This window comes from Lethenteron reissneri, chromosome 30 (assembly GCF_015708825.2).
Source record: "Lethenteron reissneri isolate LAM-NWPU_2019-01 chromosome 30, ASM1570882v1, whole genome shotgun sequence".
Classification (NCBI taxonomy): Eukaryota; Metazoa; Chordata; class Hyperoartia; order Petromyzontiformes; family Petromyzontidae; genus Lethenteron; species Lethenteron reissneri.
The window spans coordinates 7120872-7141525 of NC_083808.1; the positions used below are offsets into that span (position 1 = coordinate 7120872).

The following is a 20654-nucleotide window of genomic DNA, read 5'->3' on the forward strand; positions in this document are numbered from 1 at the left end:
ATTCTTGACCATCGTTCATTCATAGCGACATGTCCGGCCCAAGCCTAATTTAGTTTTCTTCTCATTACTCTACGGTACGTAATCTACGGTACGTAGATTAATATAATCAGTGCGTTCCTGTTTATTTCTCTCAATATAATTCGCTTGCATGAATCTCTCCATTCATTTTCGCGCACTTTGCACATTTAAATAACAAAAAATGTACGTGTCACAGCAGGTAGTACGTACTGATTAAACATATTCTTCCTTAGGCACATTCGTAAGTTGATTTTCAATATCAAGTTCGACTTTCCTAAACCAATTGAACCTGCTTTTGCCTGCCAGTCCACCTTCTATAGCTGTTCTGCGTCCACATATTCCAGTTGTGTCCTTGCAACCCAATTGTATTGAACAATAATGAACGGGAGAAATACATTATCTTGATTTTCAAAGTCGTGTTGATTTTAAAAAATGTATGAATAACTTTTATGTGTGCGTGTGCATATATATGTTTTTAACCAAATGTCGACTGTACTTCCTTATGCACGCCCAGTTTAGGAAAAAAAACATTCTTTAACTTTGTCTGGGCCCGAGATTAACATACATATGTAGAAAGTACAACACATAATTGCATTTAGGTAGATTTTCGCAAGTAATTACAAATTTTCAGCACAATATCAGCATTAAAATACATTATTATATGACTAGACTCTAACTACTGATTATTTTTTGTTCTGTATTTGTCACTGCAGGAAGAAAAGTATTTTTATTTCATGCATTTCTTCTTTCTCTAACTTAGCCTCTGGGTGTATTTAGATAAGGCAAGTCCAATATAAAAAAAATTCCTAACAGCTTGCTTCAATTAATTCAAAACCCTGTAGAATACCCTTACAGTAGTTTGTAAGGGCTGCATATAAAAAAAAACATGTTTGCCTAACTGCCTCGTAGTCTGACAATAATTAGAAGGGATTTTAAGTACCCTTTATGGTTAAAAAGACCAGATGCAGAGAGGGGCTCGCTAATATCAGCAATGCCAAGACTAAGAATCCAGTGTTCCACTTGCCATACTGATCATTTTGTCCTGCCGGACCAAAGCCAGAAAATGCACATGGGCAAGGGTTTCATTTATTAATTTGTCTGGCGGTGTCTATACAAACAGGTAAGCATGAACTACACACACTTCCACCGCCCTTGTCAGAGTTATTATGAACAAGATGGATTTTAGTCAAGTTACTATTGCAAAGACTGTTGATGATAACGAATAGCAACATGTGCCGTGTTTTTTTACTTTTATGGAGTCTAACGAATGCAATGTTTTATTTCAATTTGCATTTAATAGCTAGGGTAAAGAATGTGCTCTGCAAATAGGAATTGTAAAACCGATGATTACAGTGACACGTACCACGTTTTATTTATTACCCTATTTGATTTGTGGGTGAAAAAAGGCCTCACCTTCATATTCACTCGAGCGTAATGAAATTATTTTAGGAAAACAATGATGCGCAAAAATGTACCTCATCACCACCAACGGCATCTATGCAACGGCTATGTGATTTAACCACAGCTGCCAACCAGTGTTGCTATTCTTATTTTAGTGTGACTAGTGAAGAGTAAAGAGCTCAGGTTTAACCGGGTTATTTCTATTCCATCTGTAAAGCTATTTATTCCAAGGTTTTCTTATAGTTTATCGAATCATTCAACAGCTCAACACTTCTATATTTTACAGTCCTGATTCACCCTTTCCCAGAATAACCGACGGTCTACTTTTAAGTGGGAAGGTCTCAATGTTCGTACAGGATACACATTTCCGTACATATTTTTTCGTATTATGTAACTCTTCTAAATTTCATTTCATGTTCACACCCGCACTTTTTAAGAATTTTGTTCACTTTTTAGATGTATTAGTTGCAAATCACTATTTTACAATTAGCCAAATACCGCAGAGCAAATATGTGCTCCTCCGATAACATGTTTATTCATGAGTGCTTATGTTTTATTATTTAAATTCATCGAGTGCATTGATCGATTGCAGTTATTAAATGAGTGTTGTGTAAAAATGTTTGTCTAGTGTTCAAAGCAAGGCTTTGTTTTTCCTTCAATTATTTTTTTACCCATTTGTCCTGTCAGTGTGAGACGAAGAATCCGTTTAGAAATCACATGAAACACGTGGTCCGTGTGTCAGCGAACAGCCCGTGGAAGAAATAAGAAATTGCAGGACAAATTTCGAAAACATTAAAGTGCCCTTTTGTCATTTACACAGTCGTGCACACACTTTTCCACAAGTTCTGCCATTACAGTCTAAAAAATATATGAATTCTCTAAACTAGAATTCATACAATGGAATGGAAATGAAATGTATATATATTTCATGCAGTCATTGGTGACTGGGCTGAAACCAACAACTCACTACAATTGAGAGTATAGCTATACTCATGGACACCTACATGGATTTAAACCCAAGTTATGAGCAACTCTAATAATATAACGCGAGCCACCTCTATTATCTCAGTCATAACTGTGCCCTATGCTCAATTATGTGACTCGTGTCACGCAGCTAGCCTACATCAATTACCTCACGATACAGCTTTGCACGTTTCGCTGCAAGACATACTGAACATTTATAAATTCCATATAGTACGGTGAACAGTTCAACTATCTTCACGCACTGCTATTAAATTCCATAAAGCCTCGGAGCAAAGAAACACGATCTCCATAAATTACTGCGTAACTTAAACTGCCCCTGTCATGTCATATCCCTATAGAGTCAAGATTTGTTTTTGCAAATATTCCTTGTGAATAAATCAAGCATCTCTTAATGTTAGCCTTTTGGCTATAGACAAACAACATTCGTCAAAGGCGTGCCGCTTCTCTTTAATTTTTATCATTGTGTTCAAAGGCTCGTTTTCTGTTCCTACATGCCTCCGTATTACAATCTAAAAAAAATTAACCCGTAAAAACAAAGTTTTTCACTATAAATCCTTTATATTCGTGGCGGCTAGAGTCCTCTCGTCCTCTGGCTTGAGATGGCTGCCACCTATGGGTCATATGATTGCCTGCCACCATTAAGCAATTGGTAATTAAATATTTAAACATTTCCTAAAAAGTGTAAAATTTTGGAGAAAAAAATTTTACGAAAATAAATTGTCATGCACAACGAGTCTGTGTGCAAAATGTCAGCTCGATTGGATCACGGGAAGTGGGTTAAAAAACGACTGAAAGATTTGCATGGTCGTAAGCGCAAGCAAGCAAGTGAACTTAATATAAAGGATTTTAAAAATACTTCCAAAGGTCTTAGGACACTGAGCTATAATACTCGCCCCATCTATATGTGTGTTTCCTGCTAAGGCAGTATTAATCATGATTGTGTTTTTGCTTTTATTTGCTATCTATGCTGGAACGCCACTTCCAATGCAGAAGCATCACCAAATAAGTTGTATAAAAACCTGCAACTGGACACTTTTATTTCGTTTCTACAACAGTTATTGTGCATAATAAAGCAATTAAATTTTTTTCCGTAGAGTATGAAAACAATACAATGCAAATTATGTAACTTGTTATTCTCCAACAAAATCATGTCCCGTAACTTTAAAGTCTGAATTGTATTCTTAATGTGCAATTTTTGCATTTGTGCTACTTTGCCAGTAGATGTGATTACTGCTGCACATTTTCACGAATAAACAGATTAGGGAAAATGGTTTGATAAGTACTTAATAATAAACCATTAAACATGAAATGCTTGTGCAGCATATGCGAAGAATGCACCAGAAGGCTTTTTATAGAAATAAATCCCAAGTGACTTCATTATATTTCTAGTACTCCCAGTGAGTTAAGGGTGGCACCATCGTAAAACGGACGATGTACATGCTGATTCTGCCATTCAGCGTGCTTACTAGACACACCGTGAACACACTGCACTCATCCGGATCGCCGCATCAGCGTTTTCAGGCGACCAAAAACTACAAATTATCTGAAGATTTCACCTTCAATACCTGTTCAAGCATTCTTAAAGAGGGATTTTTTTGGATTAAATACATCGTGGTTTTTTTCTTGCCCTCATTTATTCGTTTTGTCTCTTGAATTTTGCAATTATATATAAATATATATGCATTGCACCACCCCAATTTTATCCCAATCTTGCTATCGTCATCATGTTACGAATCAAGAACGGTTCAACAAAGCAGATATCATTGAGTTACGACTGAGATCCCTTCAAGTGGTCTCTGGTCCACACAGTTGTGGGCAGCTTTTCCCACCCACCCTGCATATGAGAGTAATGTTTGTCATTTAACAATCAGATTATATTTTATACGTTGTTTGGTGCGTCATTGGTGACTGTGTTGAGACCACCACCTGATTACACTTGAGAACAACAGTGTAATCACAGGCAGCTGCCTGGATTCAAACCCAGCAGGATCTGTGGTGTCAACTCAGCACTCTGACATTTGACCAACTCAGCTATATCTCTATATATTTTTTTATGTTTGAAGAGCACCTTCCCGCGAGAAATGCTGAGATCTGCAGAAATAAGTTGCGATAAATCTTTGCCATGATGTTAACAAATTGTCAACTTTTGCCCACCGAGTAACCAATGTGTTTACATTTTGAATAACTTTTTTGACAATATTATAACTATGCTGTATTATCACGAGAGCCGAAGAGAGGTTCAATGATATGCAGTCGTTAACATGAATTTTACACACAAAAAAAATCCATACCTAACAAGCGCAGTGTGGAGACTTTTAAATCTCCCCGTTATCAATTGTTCCGTCTGTTGTTTGGTTTACATCATACGCATGCACCATTGTTACTGTGCAGCATATGTCCATTCTAAGGCAGTTTCTTGTGGCTATGGGTGGATGACAACCTTAGCGGGGGGGACTGAAGGTTCGCAGACAGCCTGTCTGGGAACAAACAAAGGACCCGGAGGTCACGTGTTAGGCATCCTACTGTGAATTGAAACGTGGCTCCCAGGCACTCCGAAGAGCACGTAAACAGCTCTGAAAGCTTATGTGGCTGGCAAAGCCACAGCGTGTTGACGCGTGTGAGCTTGCAGATAGGCATTCATTTGCATGATCAGAATTACACAGAGAGACGGAGAGAGACGAACACATGGATTGGGGGGAATAAACTCACATTGGGAACATCTCGATTGACTGCTAAGGAAAAGGAGGCAAATGCACATGCGTGCGACACAGAGATGGAGGAATGGCAATATTGCATGGAGACCTTTATCCAGCAGTGGACAGACCATGGCATATAATGATGAAGATGATTCTGGTGAAAGGACTATGGGTACATGTCTGCTGCTTAGATGGCCATGCTGCCTCCATTTGTTCTGCTCACACATCCACAGTAGTGGCCTCGAACATTTCTATAATGTAGTCCCCCCCCCCAACCTGCATCGCATTGGGACATCGTCAGTAGGGACAACACGTGGACTTTGGCAACCGTGATGCTATATTATAAATGCAGGAGAGAGAGAGAAAAAAAAAACATTGCATGCTTTTTTGGCATGTTTAAATTATGACATTGAGAAGCACACTGCGAAGAAACAGGTGTAGACATCATGCAAAACTTTAGAGCTGCAATACCGAAGGGAACAGCCGGGGAGGATGGAAAAGAGAGAGTGAGTGCCTTGTTGGAAAGGGGTGTTGGCACTCGCATCAATAGTTTGATGAAAAGTGGGCTCAAGTCAAAGCAGGTTAAAACAACATCTATATACTGTATACAGCAAGTGCTGCAGCCTTCGTCTAACAGCGGAACATCGGTTAGGATTGGACGACAGGGTTGCACAGCGCCACAGAGGTTATGTTTATTTAGATTTGCTACACGGATGATGGTCCAATTTAGACCTTTGCCCGGCTATTTTACACAGGAGCACAGCGGCAGCAACAACAACAAAAATCGTCAACAGAATGAGTGGAGGGTCCTCAAAGAATATTGTAGAACTACTCAACGAAGTATTTAACGGTCCATGAACGAAACACACACGAGCATCAGCAAGAAGAGTCAGGGTTCGATTCCGGACACACAGAGACCGAGTTGCTGACCACTGATGAGTGAGGAGCAGCTGATAGTGAAACCGGTGAACATGTTTCAGTTATCTTTTTTCACGAAGATGGTTATTCTGCAACCCGAATTGACCATTGTCCACCCATGGATAATTGAGCATTAATATTCTTTGGTTCTTTCGGTAAAGTCACGTAGATAGAAAAATAAAAATAAAGTGAATTTTTTTTATCTATTTTTTTTATCTACGTGACTTTACCGAAAGAACCAAAGAATATGAATTCCTGCAGTCACGATAGTTTTAAGTCAAAATGTAATTGAGCGTTAACTTTAAAATGCAATACGTATACAAAGTAAAACACGTAGCTCCCCCATATAGACATCACAGACTGTTGGGGCAAGTGCTGTTAGCGAGGACCTATGAAGGCCGGAATGGCACAACAGAGGGTGGGTGGCCAGCACCACGCCTGACCGCCTTTGTCTCCCCAGTGACGATTTTTACAAATCGCAACAGGTACTCATTTGCAGCTGAGTCGCCCTAGAGGAGACCCAGGACCGGTTCAGATAATCATCACTCGTGTTGGCCGTGAGCTGGAATAAAACTAGCGCTTCGCAGCTAACTATTACATCACCACTCCCCTACCTATACAGGCAGATACTGATACATTGCACAGACATGAGCGTGGACCACAGGCACACAATGAAGCAGATACATTTGAAGAAACACTTACACACCAGACAAACACACGCCAGACAAACCAGATCCCCATGGCTAATGTCAATTCCACTGTTAATTCCTTAACACATCGGGATGTCGTCATCTTTTTGCCGCAATATGCACAGGGTGCATTCAACATTATCTCTGTTGCTGGGCCACAGTGTTGAGGTACAGACAATGAATCATCACGCGCAACACAATGTTGTTGACTACTGCTCCATGAAATTGTCAAGACGCCAACTGCGTTTATCCATCATACAGCATCGATATTTAGCAAATGTCTGAGATTCATATAATTTACCTATAATGCATGATAGATAACATTAAGGTTGATGTCTGAATATGCATTATACTAAGAATGATGAATTAGGCCAAATAAAGTAATTGATTTTGTCTAAGTAACCGTCTCTCTCTCTGTCTCTATGGCCTCTCTATTGCATGAGCCTTGGAATTAATGTTCACCTTGACTAACTTCATGGCAAGCCGATTTCCCAGGGTGCTGTAAAATAACCACAAAGAATGCTCATGTTTTCACCTGCGTTAATGAACAGTGCTACTCCAATAGTCACACATGAAAAATGAAAAACAGCATTTTAGTAAAGCTCTACGAATGAGATACAATTGCATTTAAGCCATTTTAGTATTGGTGTAACACGTAGCAGGCTTTCGCGACCAATATCATCCATGATAGAGGTTTTTTGGGGTTAGATCGCGTAAATATATAAATGTATTGTGAAAACCCTCCACCACCCGGCACAGCCAACTCGTAAGGGTTGTCACGTAAACAGAACGTGGCCAATTCGTCACTAGTACAGCACACCGGGTGTGATGGAGAGCCAAGCCACAACATTTACAATCTGAGTACGACGTTTCGCCAGTAATTACAACTAACTTCATCAGGCGACAGCCAAATCTATTATGGACGTTTTAGAATTGTTGCATTTTTTTGTGCCACAGCTTTGCTAATGAGTGTGACTATTTCAGCATTTCGGGCACATTTTTGCTGCTTTATTTAAAGAGCTAACTGAGTGCATTCTAATGATGCCACCTATTGTTACGGCTTTGAATGTGCAACAAAAAAACACTGTGAAGGAAAAACCATCACATTTCACAACACGACTGAAGAAGCTGCCTCGTGGAATAAAGACAAAGGTCTATAGACAGGAATGTTTTATTCCAGACAACATGAAATTTAGAAAAAGGAATGCTATTCAATCCGCCCCCATGAAAATCAATGAAGCCAGTGTTGGAGTATTTTCTGCCATCAAAATGTAACATCTGTGTGACTCAAAGAGATGGGGGCTGATTAGTTATGATTGCGCTTATTCTGTGAAGACAATTTCTACTTTGTTGTTATCGTCTACATCAGAAAAGTATACGTTCAAAGAACCCACAATTAGTAATACAACATTTACCTCCCTTCTTACCAAAAAACAATTATGTATGCTTAACTTCTTTCGCATCGCACGTAGCCAACCGCGCTAATCGGAGGTGCGATGAGCACATATGTAAAGTATCAAGAATAAATTATGCAAAGATAAAAGGAGAGATGCGTGCTGGGAATTGCACGAAGAGACATAGGGAGAACACGTGGATCATAGAATACATGCAAATTCGGGACGACATATTCATTGAAAACAAAACCAAGCGGGCTTGGGCATGACGCATCGCAAGAAGGTAATGTGGCCGATGGTCGAGGCTTGCGATGGAATGGAAGCCCCAGGAGGGATCACTCCTGAGGGGTTCACCACCAAGGAGATGGAGGGATGAGATCAGCTCAAGATGAATCGTGGTACCATGGAAGACGGAAATGACTTGGGGAGGACTTCATCCAGCAGTAGATAGCTCACGGTGAATGATAATGATTTACAATGTTTCATAATAAACCTCGAAATGATAATGATATATTCTTGTCACAAAGTTGCATTCTTATGAAAGAATGTTACTGAATAATGACAGAATATTTATTTTAAGCGAAGCTGTTTCATATGAAGCCGTTGATAGTTATTAGGAAAATACAAAGCTCACTGGAGACACAAGGAACACCCAATGTCTGAAAAGACAATATCGTCTTTTCGAGTTTATTTATTTACACATGGTTTGCTCACACCTCTGAAGATTTTAAATGAGGCTCTCAGGAGCTGATGACAGCCGCATTGATGTAGCGCGAAGGTCCAATCAGCCACCAAAATGCCACGAGCGATTTTAATTTGAAAACCATTTTGCGGTAATAAAATTTGTATTTGTCTATGACATCAGGTGCAGCCCTGCAATATCTCGCTCAAGCCACCGTTGGCAGAATGTCCTCCACTATAGGGAGCTCGAGAGAGCCTCTCTCTCTCTCAACAGAGAGAGAGCTATTTTGGCCTACTCTTCCACACTGGCCAGAAGACTTGGAAGTATCCACAATTGACCTCACCAAACGCGACCTGCCGATCAATTAACTGGCGTTTGCCCATTTATACTGCTGGGTGGACAAAGACTGGGAGACTGGGAGGTGGCTGATTTAATCAAACTGACCACCTTCTGAATTCCAAGCCTGGTGCGCTAACCATTGCACCAGGGAAGAAAATGTGCATAAGCACGGACACGACAGTGTGCAGAGTATTTCTCCATAGATCTTCCAACACCGGGCGACGTAACAGCTTGGAAGTGGATGGGAAGAGAGGTCACCGCCTCGGCACGGGGTTAGGCCGCTGATATACCACACGCCACGCTGGTCAGCGGCTATGAACCTACCCCCAATAACGTGGCCGCCATCCCGCGGGGGACCGGCCGCTACTATCAGCGCCGTCCAGATAACGAGATCTCGTCACTCTCCGGGGGCAACGGCGGCTGCCTCATCGATCTCAGAATAAAACCGCTCGCCCCGATCGATTTGAGCGAGGAAGGGCGGACGGGGAACTGTCGCCACGCACCGCCGATCGTGACCTGGGCACTCTGCATTGGTCAGTCTCGACGGGGGAGCCGGCCACTGGTTAATGAGGGATTCTTTTTTTGTGTATCCCCATTCTTGTTCAGAGAGAGAGAGAGAGGGGGGGGGAGGGCGGAACTGTTGGAATGCCTTTGTGACCCGAGGGAGGAGAGAGCAGGCGCTGAGCTCGCAAGGATCATTCATCACTCGTGCAAATGTACGTTTGTATATAGGAGGAAGACGATGGGATGAATGCACAACCACACGTGTGTTGATCACGGATCACGCACCGCTCCTTCAGATACACGTAAATAATGCGAAATTAAAATGTATGGAATGTATGCATGCATGCGTGTGCATACATTCAACTGACAGCAGCCACTAAACTGCTGTCAGAACCCTGTTGGAGCATATAAACAACGTGTTGTATTATTTTCAATGTTGGAATCAAGATATCACAATTTTTACACGACAACGTGTTGTATATATATCCACATGTGCGCGTGCACATAAGACAGTCAGATATATATCCGCAATGAAGAAATGCCACGTTTTATCCCTTCATGAAACAAAGAACCATTATTATAAAGCATAAATAAAATTTGAGAGTAAAGGTGGCTTGGGTTTAATATACGGGTCATGAATTTGATCCTATATAATCCTCAGCTTATATTAAAATGTCATTAAAAGACTCAACTGGCACAGTGAAGCCAAGCATAATTGATTAAAAACACACACTTTTGTAGGTTATATGCATCAGGAATGTATTCTCTAAAAGGTCCCTTGTTTTGCTTGGCTGGAGAATTATAATCATCATGTGTTTCATCAAAACAGCGTTGGTGGGCACTTTCGTTGGTAATTTATTTTTGGGAGAAAATGCTCACCACGTGGCAAATGTCGTACAACGTAACAGCAACATAGTGCAAATAACCTCGCGAGCACAACGGCGACCAAACAAGACACCGGAACAAAATGGGTCAGTGGTAAACACTGCACATACAACTCAACAAAGATCCCCGATATAGCCGAATACTGTTGGGGCAAGTGCTGTTAGCAAGCACCTATGAAGGCTGGCATGGCACGGCATGGTGTAGGTGGCCAACAGCCTACTGGTCGCCTTTGTCTCCCTTGTGGTGATGTTTACACATCACACCAGGTACTCACTTGAGGCTGTGTCGACCTAGGGGAGGCGCAGGACCGATTCAGATCATCATCCCTGGCGTTGGCTGTGAGCTACCGCGCCCCACGAGATCACACGCACGTGCAGTTAAATACATGTTTTCTTGTGCACGTGCACATACTGCATATTAATAAGCTTTCGCTCAGAAATATTCCACTTCATTAACCGATATCAGAGGCGCACCTTTAAAATACAAACATAAGAACCAGTGATACATTTACCACTTGGTTACTCCATTTGTTAAAATTATCTTTTAAGCCAAATCTCCCCTTACGAGAGAAGAAATAATGCATCTGAAATGAGCCTTGAGCACATTTGTCATGGTTTGACGGTAAGCTCTATTAGAAGTGACAAAAAAGCGGCTTTGTGCTTTCAGGAATAGAGGTCCATCGGTTTATATATCGACGCTTGCCACGGTTTAAAATTAAAAGCGCAAATTCGATCCTGATGAAAATGCCCCCGAGGCAACTCGGTGACCCAATGAAAATATTTCATAATTAGTCCATTCCACAGCTCACGTTTTTAGTGGCATTGGCATCAACTTGCTTGGAGCTACTGCAATAATAGCATCCCCTACGAATAATAATCATTGTAATCCACCTCTCACTCAGCCAACGCTGCACTGAGTCAATCAAAAAATAAAATAATTTACAGCCCTTGGGCATTGTACATCTGGGTGAAGGTCTCCCTCATGTTGTGTCCATCATGGGCGTTCTTTGACGAAATAAAACCACGATGATCACCGCAGGTTCATCAGTGGAGGCGAGTAAAATGGAGGCAAGGTTCAGTTTCGATGTCACTCACCACTGGCCTTGGCCGGGAATGAAACTCGGGTCGCCAGGTGCAGCGCAATGTGCCACTGCATTGGATATCCTCTAAAAAGTATCTGGCTATTTTTAGATAATATATACGGTATATATATATTTTATATTTGAATCCATCACATTGTTGATGGAATCACAAAGGATTAAAAGTGATTCAAAGTGACACTGCCACACATATGCATGCGTCCCAGGGTATAAGCGGAATGTGGCTGTGTGCCTATGTCAAGTCAGGCTGGGACACTGAGAAGGCTTCATTTAGTAAATCATACCGAGGAGTATTTTGAGGTAAAGAATCCACATCTTTGTAAATGTCACCATAATGAATTCTTAAACAATAGCCACATGCAACACGAAACAAGATTTGTTGACCATAATCAGTATGTCAGCATAACTATTAATCATTTCCAAAAATGAAATACATAATTAAAATGGCTTGTGTGTTATTTATGTATTGTACTGTGCGTAGTGTAATTCAATATTTGTGTTTGTTTTTGTCTTTTTTCCAAATTGTGCAACCGGCATAATATCATGCGACAAGGTATCCATTCAGAACCATCATACAGCACCACCCGTGTTAGAGACCAGTCCAGGGAAGGAAATTCACAGAACTGCTTCTGAAATCTCTTCAAGTCACATCTTTCCCAGCTGCCCTGCTAGAGACAGAAATGTTCCTCACATTACAGTCAAACTCATTTGAAAAAATTCACACGTTCAATTTAGCTACATTAGGTGGGTAAAAAAATGCAAATCATGAGTTTTTATGCATTTATTGGTGACCGGGCTGAGACCATCAATTTAATACACATGAAAAACCTGGTTTAATCGCAAGCGATTAAAAGCCAGGGTTTCCCAAGCTCCAGACTTCGTGACCCAACACGCTACGTCTTTCCGCGTTTCGCGATTTTCTTTCATCTTCTTGGTTCTTTTGGTAAAGTCACGTAGAAGGAAAATAATAAAATAATAAAAATAACACGTAATAAAATACAATTCTCACGACGTTTCGGCCACAACGCAAGCAGCCGTCCTCAGGTGAAGAACAGGTCTGTCGGAAAGACAGCGTCTGACAGACCTGTTCTTCACCTGAGGACGGCTGCTTGCGTTGTGGCCGAAACGTCGTGAGAATTATTTTATTATGTTTTAATTTTATTATTTCCCTTCTGCGTGACTTTACCGAAAGAACCAAGAAGATGAATCCCTGCAGTCACGAAAGCTTGAAATAGAACATTTTCTTTCATTCAAAAACAAATTAATTTATTACACGCTACACGCGCCCGATGGTTGCTAAGGACAGCTCACGTGATGTTCTAAGCAATCAACGCTGTTTGCGTTAATCGAGCCGGTTCAAATTAAGATTGAGATCTCGGTGAGTGTGTGTGTGTGTTCACACGTGTGTTCCACGTGATGGAAAACAGCGTTAATAGCTTCGAGTACCACAGGGAACGTGTTGAACCATCATCAGGAATGTGCAGTGTGGAATGAGTTAATTTGTATTTTAATGAGGAGTAAATTGGTAAACGTGGAAAGATTCAGCGTGGTGGGTCGCGACGACTCAAGTTTCGGAAACCTAAGTGGTGGCATTTCAGTGTTCTAACCTCCGAACCACCCTGCCACCTCTAGGTAATTCATATTAATACAACTTAACCAGCGAACCTGTGCCATGAGGTGATTGGTGGGAATATTTTTAGCTCAGAAATGGAACATCCGCATTTGTGCAATATATTGTGTGCTCAGTTGATCGTCTCACTATTTTACAAAGGAAGAAAATTACAGATATTGTCTCAGTCTTGCAAGGTGTTTGTGCATCAATAAATAATTATTCAGCAAACACAAGCAAGTGGTTTTTGTCGGGATGTCTCTTGGTCGGTGCTCATGGCACATACCATGGTATAATCGCAGGTGGTATAATGATGATAAGGAATGTATGTTGAACCACGCTAATCGGAGGCGCGGGGGAAGGACAATACACTAAACATAAAAAGTTGTTATAAAGAAGTGAGTTTTTAAAAATGTAGATTTAAAAGTGCATAGCTCCAGTGGCTTCCTAATATCGGAAGGAAGAGCGTTCCAGACGGCCGCAGAAGCGCATCTGAAAGTGTACTATGCAGTGGCCGTTTTTGTTATCCTTCATATCCTTTGTACCTAACATTACATAATACTAAATACCAAAGAGCAACACATCGAAGAAATAAGAAATGCTAAATAATGTTTTATATTTTTACGGTTTTTTTTACACCAAGCCCGCTGAATATGAGGACTATTTGGTCTGATATAGTGTCCACAATATTTGCTCAGTCACAGTGATGAAAATAGATTATTTTTTATGTTTTGAATGTTGTGCAAAAACGTTATTGTTCTCAAATGATATATTCGATTGTTTCCACGACATACTCTCATGCATACATCACAGAATAAAGTGGGTTTATAAATCCTGAAGCTTGACCACAGTCAAATTAGAAATACTAATGATGCATTCAGGGGCAATAAATTCACTTTTAATTGAAAAAGAGAGAGGAACACATTTTCATACAATGTTCAGATGCAACACATCTAGGTCAAGGACATTAGCTCTCATTGAATCCATACATTCAGTAATCCATTGTCCTTACTAATTATTCATGGATACTTATTAATGTCAATCCATTTTCAGTATAGATGATGATTCTACGTTTTGGGTACGGTACAGGGATACGGGGATAAATTGCATCTGTATTTTGAGCTGAGAGGACTCAAAAATAAACTAATATAAACCAGTAAATTGCATGCAAAGGCACACGTGATCAATCTTTACCAACAAAGATTCATATATATCCGCTCTCTCAGAAACAAAGATATAACCTTATTTTAATGGTATATTTTTGGAGACAGGGTTATGGACATGGGGCGATCCATATATTGCATGTGTGCATAAGTAATAACTTAACGTTGCAGCATCAGAAATAATACAAATGTCGAATTCGTAAAATGCTCATGCATTGTGTTGCATTTGAGACTGCGATAGCTAGATGCAATGGTCTAGAAAACACTCTGCCTCAAACCTACATAGGCAGACATGTCTTGCCTGTGGAGGATGCATGTGCACTGGCTTCGGCGTGTCATCCAGAATGGTTTACACCGCTGAATATTTTTTTTTGTTGAAGACCACAAGAAAAAGTACACATTGGGGAAAAGGGCATCTCGGACTCAATCGTGTCATCTCACACCCGGCTCATTGGAAGTGAAGGAAGAGGCTTCCTGCGAGAGCAACCGATGCTGCACGGAAAATTTAATATCAAAGGCAGAAAACGGGGACATTAATCTGCTTGCGAGCATTCGGCCAGGGCTCATTATTCACGAGTCTCCCAGGATACCCCTGAGGTCTCATTCCGCTGTAAGGCAGCGGCAGTAATGTATGGCAGCCCAGGCCGCTCTCTACCACCAAAAGGGTCATGTAATGTCATAAACGTTGGGAAATAGGCCTCATTACTGGACGGGCCTACTGTACATATTCCTGGATATTTTCTGCACCCTCTGTTTTTGGACAGAAACAAAAAGACATGACACCTCCTGGCGCTCGTGTCTCACATGATTAATTGCATATCACAAGGGAAGTGTGAGACAATAGAAATTCTATAATGAAAGCGTCAGGAAGAATTCACAGATGCATCATGCACGCACCCACGTACACCCACACCTGTTTTCCCTACACAGTAAGCACTGGCAAAGATCTCCAATTTTATTCCAAAAGTAATTTACATGTAAAATGATAATGGTTAATTGTATAGTAATAATATATTCAAAATTCCCAACGGTTGGCTTAAGAATTCAACTCAATTATTATGATCAACCCGAATTTAAACTTCTGACAATAGCTTAATAGTTTAAATGTGAATGAGAGACCATGAATGTATACATTTTTAATCAAAATAAACTCCTTTGGTTTTCTTCCTGTCCAAAAAAAACCACTGCCACAACTTTTTTTTATTTCACGATATCGGAGTTGCCAGCTACGTCGAGGGAATTCCCCATGTACATTTTATGCAAGCGCCAACGCATCCGTCGGTATGTCACACCGAGGAGAGGCAAGGGCCGCACAAGGCACGCATATCCATCATTACAGCCCGAACGCACTTTCTGCAGGGATGCTACGGTGGGGTCATGGTTTAGCACGCTGGAATCACAATGCATCGGGTCGCCCATTCGATTCGATCTCCTGGCACGGCCGTTGAACGACGGGGCAAGTTTCTTGAACCCCCCCCACCCCCTCCAACTGATTCGGTCTTGGATGCGCTGTCTGCGGATGTCTGGGACGCTCTTCCATCCGACGGTCGGAAGCCACTGGAGTTATACGCTTTTAGCTCTAGATTGAAAATAGTTGATTTAGAACTGCGTTTTGTGTTTAGTTTGTTGTCCTTCTCCCCCGCATCTCCGATTAGCATGGTTGGCTATGAACGGTGCAAAAGAAGTTCAACGTTCATGTCAACACAGCGGTGTAAATGGGTGCACCGCAGTTAGTTGATTGGTAGCTCGTGTGTGGTGGCGTAAAACGTGGGTATTCCCAGCTCTTCCAAGTAAATGTGACTAGTGTGGAAGAGTAGACCAAAACACCATGTAGAGGGGATCTATGGAGCTCCCTATAGTGAAGCCCCTTCCACTAGCAGTGGGGTGAGCAAGACATTGCAGGACTGCACCGACACCTTTATATTTCCCTGTAAAATTTTAAATTTTACTAAACTCAAAAGTTTCGATTTAAAGCTTTCGTGACTTGCAGGGATTCATCTTCTTGGTTCTTTCGGTAAAGTCACGTAGAAGGGACGTAATAAAACAATAAAAATAAAACATAATAAAACAATTCTCACGACGTTTCGGCCACAACGCAAGCAGCCGTCCTCAGGTGAAGAAACAGGTCTGTCGGGAAGACAGCGTCTTCAGACCTGTTTCTTCACCTGAGGACGGCTGCTTGCGTTGTGGCCGAAACGTCGTGAGAATTGTTTTATTATGTTTTATTTTTATTGTTTCATTACTTCCCTTCTACGTGACTTTAACGAAAGAACCAAGAAGATAAACTCAAAAGGTCACCCATCGGTGCACGCAGGTATTAGCAAATGCGAAGGTCACTACTTCATAAAGAGCAAAAGTGCCAGTGGTCAAGGCTAGATGTCTCTGAGCAAACGTGCTCGCCCCTGGCAATCCCTGCCCCTGCCCTCCTCAATGCGTTCACATTAATTATCAATAGCTTCCTGAAAGGGCAATAACATTTGGGTAGTAGGACGGCCATAGGCAATGCGAGTCCCGTCAATAAATACCCCTCAACACTCAGTGTGCCTTACTCAGCGTCATTGTCAAACAGTGCTCTAACACGCGTATGGAAATTCCAAGCCAACCGGTGAACTTTTTTCGCACCGTACGTAGCCAACGGTGCTAATCGGAGGTGCGGGGGAACGGCAACAAACTAAACACAAAAGGCAGTTCCAGCTATAGTGGGCTCGGCATGCAACCACACTGAGAATAACAGGCAGTGTTAATATTGCTGCATAAATAGAACAACCATTACCTCATATCAAACTTGGCATACACCTTAGACAATGCACTATTTGTTTTTATTACAAACACACATTTAGCATAATCTTTCAAAGAAACCATACACACACTGAACAAGCATTACCGTAATTGATTCACCCTCGGATTGCTAAAATGAGTAAATGATTAAACCAAGACCCTATTATCCCTACACTATAATATTTTACACCACAGCAGTCAATAATTAATGCGGTGATCACAAATAAGATCTATGAACACGCTCAAGGTACGTCGATGCATTACCCTGGTCATAGCGTGCAATGTAAATCCTGGTAAAACATCGATTTCAGACACATAAAAGTGACGCACATATTCCGATGCACCTTTAACTCTTCTAATGCCGTTTCTGCGCGAGCTTTTAAAATCCACACATGCAACGTTGTAAACACATATTTATAGATTTTTTAAAACGCCCATCCATTTTAGAGGCATTTTGTCCCCACAATCCACACAACTGAGCTCCCCCGTTTCTCGATTTAAACCAATTGTATTAAGACGAACACGGGACAGAAAAAATTCTACATTTTCAAAAATCCACCGGGTGAATTTTTTCGAATATGCTTTCAGCGTGACACTGGCATGGAAGTGCCATCTGCTGCGAGCAGATGCATGTGTAACACACACACATCTGTGCTCACGGCAGCGCCGTGTGATGCGTAGGAACGTAACAAATAACCCACTGACCTTCATGCGGATAGGGGACTGCCATCCAGCCATGGTTGGCCCACGCCACATTTATTTCTCGTCCCCAATCACCAGGCGTGCATTTTGTCGCTGCGTCTTCTTTCGTGTCGCGTTCCTCCGACGTCCGAGCGCGAGAGAGCACTGCTGCGCGCTTCGCGCACACGACGCAAAGTGACCGCCTCGCTTCGTTTTACTTCCCACGTATTTGCGCTGGGCGGTCGAGCAAGCAAACTCGAAATGTGGCAAACGGGGTTGTTGTTGTTGGGGTTTTTTTTTGCTGCCGCGGGAGGTGGATGGAATAGAGAGAGAGAAAAAAATCAAAACAAATCAAATTACAGCGGTCTTCTCATTGCTACTCGCTGGTGGCCTGGCATTGAGCCCTGTTTGGTCGCTCATCATTCCCGTTCACAGATCTTCAATAGTGCTTCAATTTAAATCCTCCCGGTTGCTGCAAAAAAAACTCACAGGAGGAGCACCGATTGATTTTAAATCCAGCAGTGCATCGTCGTAAACACACTGCTCGGGCAAGCGGTAGCTTGTGTTTGCTCGCTAGATTTATTTCGTTCCCTTAATCCGAATGATTTTTTTTGTTCTGAAATCCTAACGTCAATGGATGGTGCCCGGGTTTTAAGTCTTGCTGCCGCGTCCCCCTTTGGTCAGCCCGCGCGTTCACTCTGGGGTAGCTGGAACAAAAATTCCCTGCTCTCTTGCTATTCAGCACCCAGTCGACATGCATCACATGACCACACTGATTACAAAGCTACCCCGGGTGAGAGGCTGGGAGAGGAGGGGGGCATCAGAGGGAGAGGGGGAGGGAGGAAGGGAGGAAGGGCGGGGGGAGAGAGATGGAGATGGAAACAGAGCAATAGAGAGAGGGAGAGGATGAGTGAGAGAAATTGGCAACAATGGAAGGTGGGAGAGAGAGCGGCACAATGCAACAGGGGTAATGAGGTGGAGGCAAAGGAGGAAGTGAATAAAGACCGTGATTTTAATAATGGCATATCAGCAGAGACCAAAGCATTACATTTAAAATGTGATTATTGTATTATAAATGTATAAGCGATTTTGGTTACAAATTCAATGCGGTGTGGAAATTCAGGGTAGCCTGATTTAACTGGCTCTCGGCATAATCTCAGCCGTGCGCTCTCCTAAATACAATTCATTCAATCCACACGGAGCGGATCGTGTTAATGCAGAAAATGTAAGTCACTGCAATGATTTTCAGATGTAACTTTTTTTTTTAATGTTCATCTTTATTGCATCTCCCAACGCAAGGCGATAATACCGCGTCGCAACACATCGTATGCGTGTCGTGTTTCATTTACGGTCACACGTGAATTAGATGGAAACATGTGGAGGCACTGCACTTCGATTCAACGTGTAAATGACATCGACATCGTTATTGTTGCTGTGTATTTCAAATTATTTGCTCTTTTTTATCTTTTTAAAAAAATAATTGTTAAACCAAAACACACAACGATTATTATTCATTACAGCTAAATAGCATGGTCTTACTAATAAAATGCAGCACTTCTTACACGTACTGTGACCGTAAACAATATCATACTGCAGATAACAATGCAGTTCAGGGTCCAGAGGAATTTAGCCAGCAACCCAGACATCCTTGGTTTCAATCTAAATAAAATATATCAGTTCATTATTGTTATAGCATGTATTAGACAAGTTATAGAAAACTAGTTGATGTTCTATGGTTATACTGATCTCCATGCTGACTCTCTGAGTTTCGGCATTAATGTTTTACCCCTAAGAATTCAAATAGTGCCTCAGCCGAATTCTGTGTGCCTCAGACAAAACACTGAACCCTAAGATGTCTCAAGGTGCCTTATCTCCGTTGAACCCTGGGCAACAGCAGTGAACACGATGAATCTGCAAGGTGCCTTCGCCTGACTCTACGGACCTATCGAAATAGAGTTGAACACTTTTTATGCTTTCTTATGTTATCTGTGTTGACATTGAGGTTATTTAGATATTAAGTGGCCTCTGTGGAGGCTTGGTGGCCAGTGAATGAGCAGTGCAGGGACCATGATGGGACCATGGGCACCATACTCTGTGAATCGGCGGTGCAAGGGGAAGGGGGCATTGTGGGATCATGTGATAAATGGTCTGTGAATCGGCGGTGTGGGTTTTGTTGGATCATCGTGATGAAATGGACATCAAGAATCATTCCCGTGCCTTCGTATGGCATTCCCTACGCTATTGCGTTATTTGCTGTGTTTGTACAGTACAAACTACACGTGCAATGTGGATTGATTGCATATGCTCGCATACTTAGATATCTTTTTAGTCTAAATATGAAAGATTACTACGAATGCGGACTTTCTGATGACAGACGTAACTTATGCATATTCACTGCATATGGATAAGTCCGTAAAAAATTAATTACCTTTACTGAATGTGCTCATAATGATGAAGATAATATGATGAGATGAGAGCCTGCTGCTGTCAGATAGAGACAATATTTTTTTGCAATGTAGTTAATGACATACTTTTTTTCTTTAGGAATTTGAGCGATGACACTGGCTTACGTAGGCGTCGTCTTTAGAATGTTGACACGGGGTCTTTAACACTTAACTTTCTATTACAGCGTATTGGTGTGTAATATTATGAAGCATTCCTGGATGGCTATCGAAAGTCCAGCTACTATATCCATGGCATTGGCTTGATTTGGCTTATCTGGAAGCAGAATCAGAAAGTGTATTTATCCTGGAGAAATCCCATGAGCCATGAAGCTCTTTTACAGTTGGGGCGGGTCAAAAAATTAGAACAACA

At 41.6% G+C, this 20654-nt stretch overlaps 1 protein-coding gene across 2 annotated transcripts in view; it reads right to left on the reverse strand.

The window, feature by feature from the left end:
• Positions 1 to 18596, reverse strand: part of FRMD4A (FERM domain containing 4A) — a 146670-nt gene extending 128074 nt beyond the window's left edge. Inside the window, exon 1 of one of the 2 annotated variants that reach the window (XM_061562959.1) lies at positions 17865 to 18596. In XM_061562959.1, the coding sequence (XP_061418943.1) occupies positions 17865 to 17915 (51 nt within the window). In that variant the 5' untranslated portion in view covers positions 17916 to 18596. The remainder of the gene's footprint in view (positions 1 to 17864) is intronic. The other variant, XM_061562957.1, reaches the window with a different exon arrangement.
• Between the last annotated feature and the right edge of the window lie 2058 nt (positions 18597 to 20654).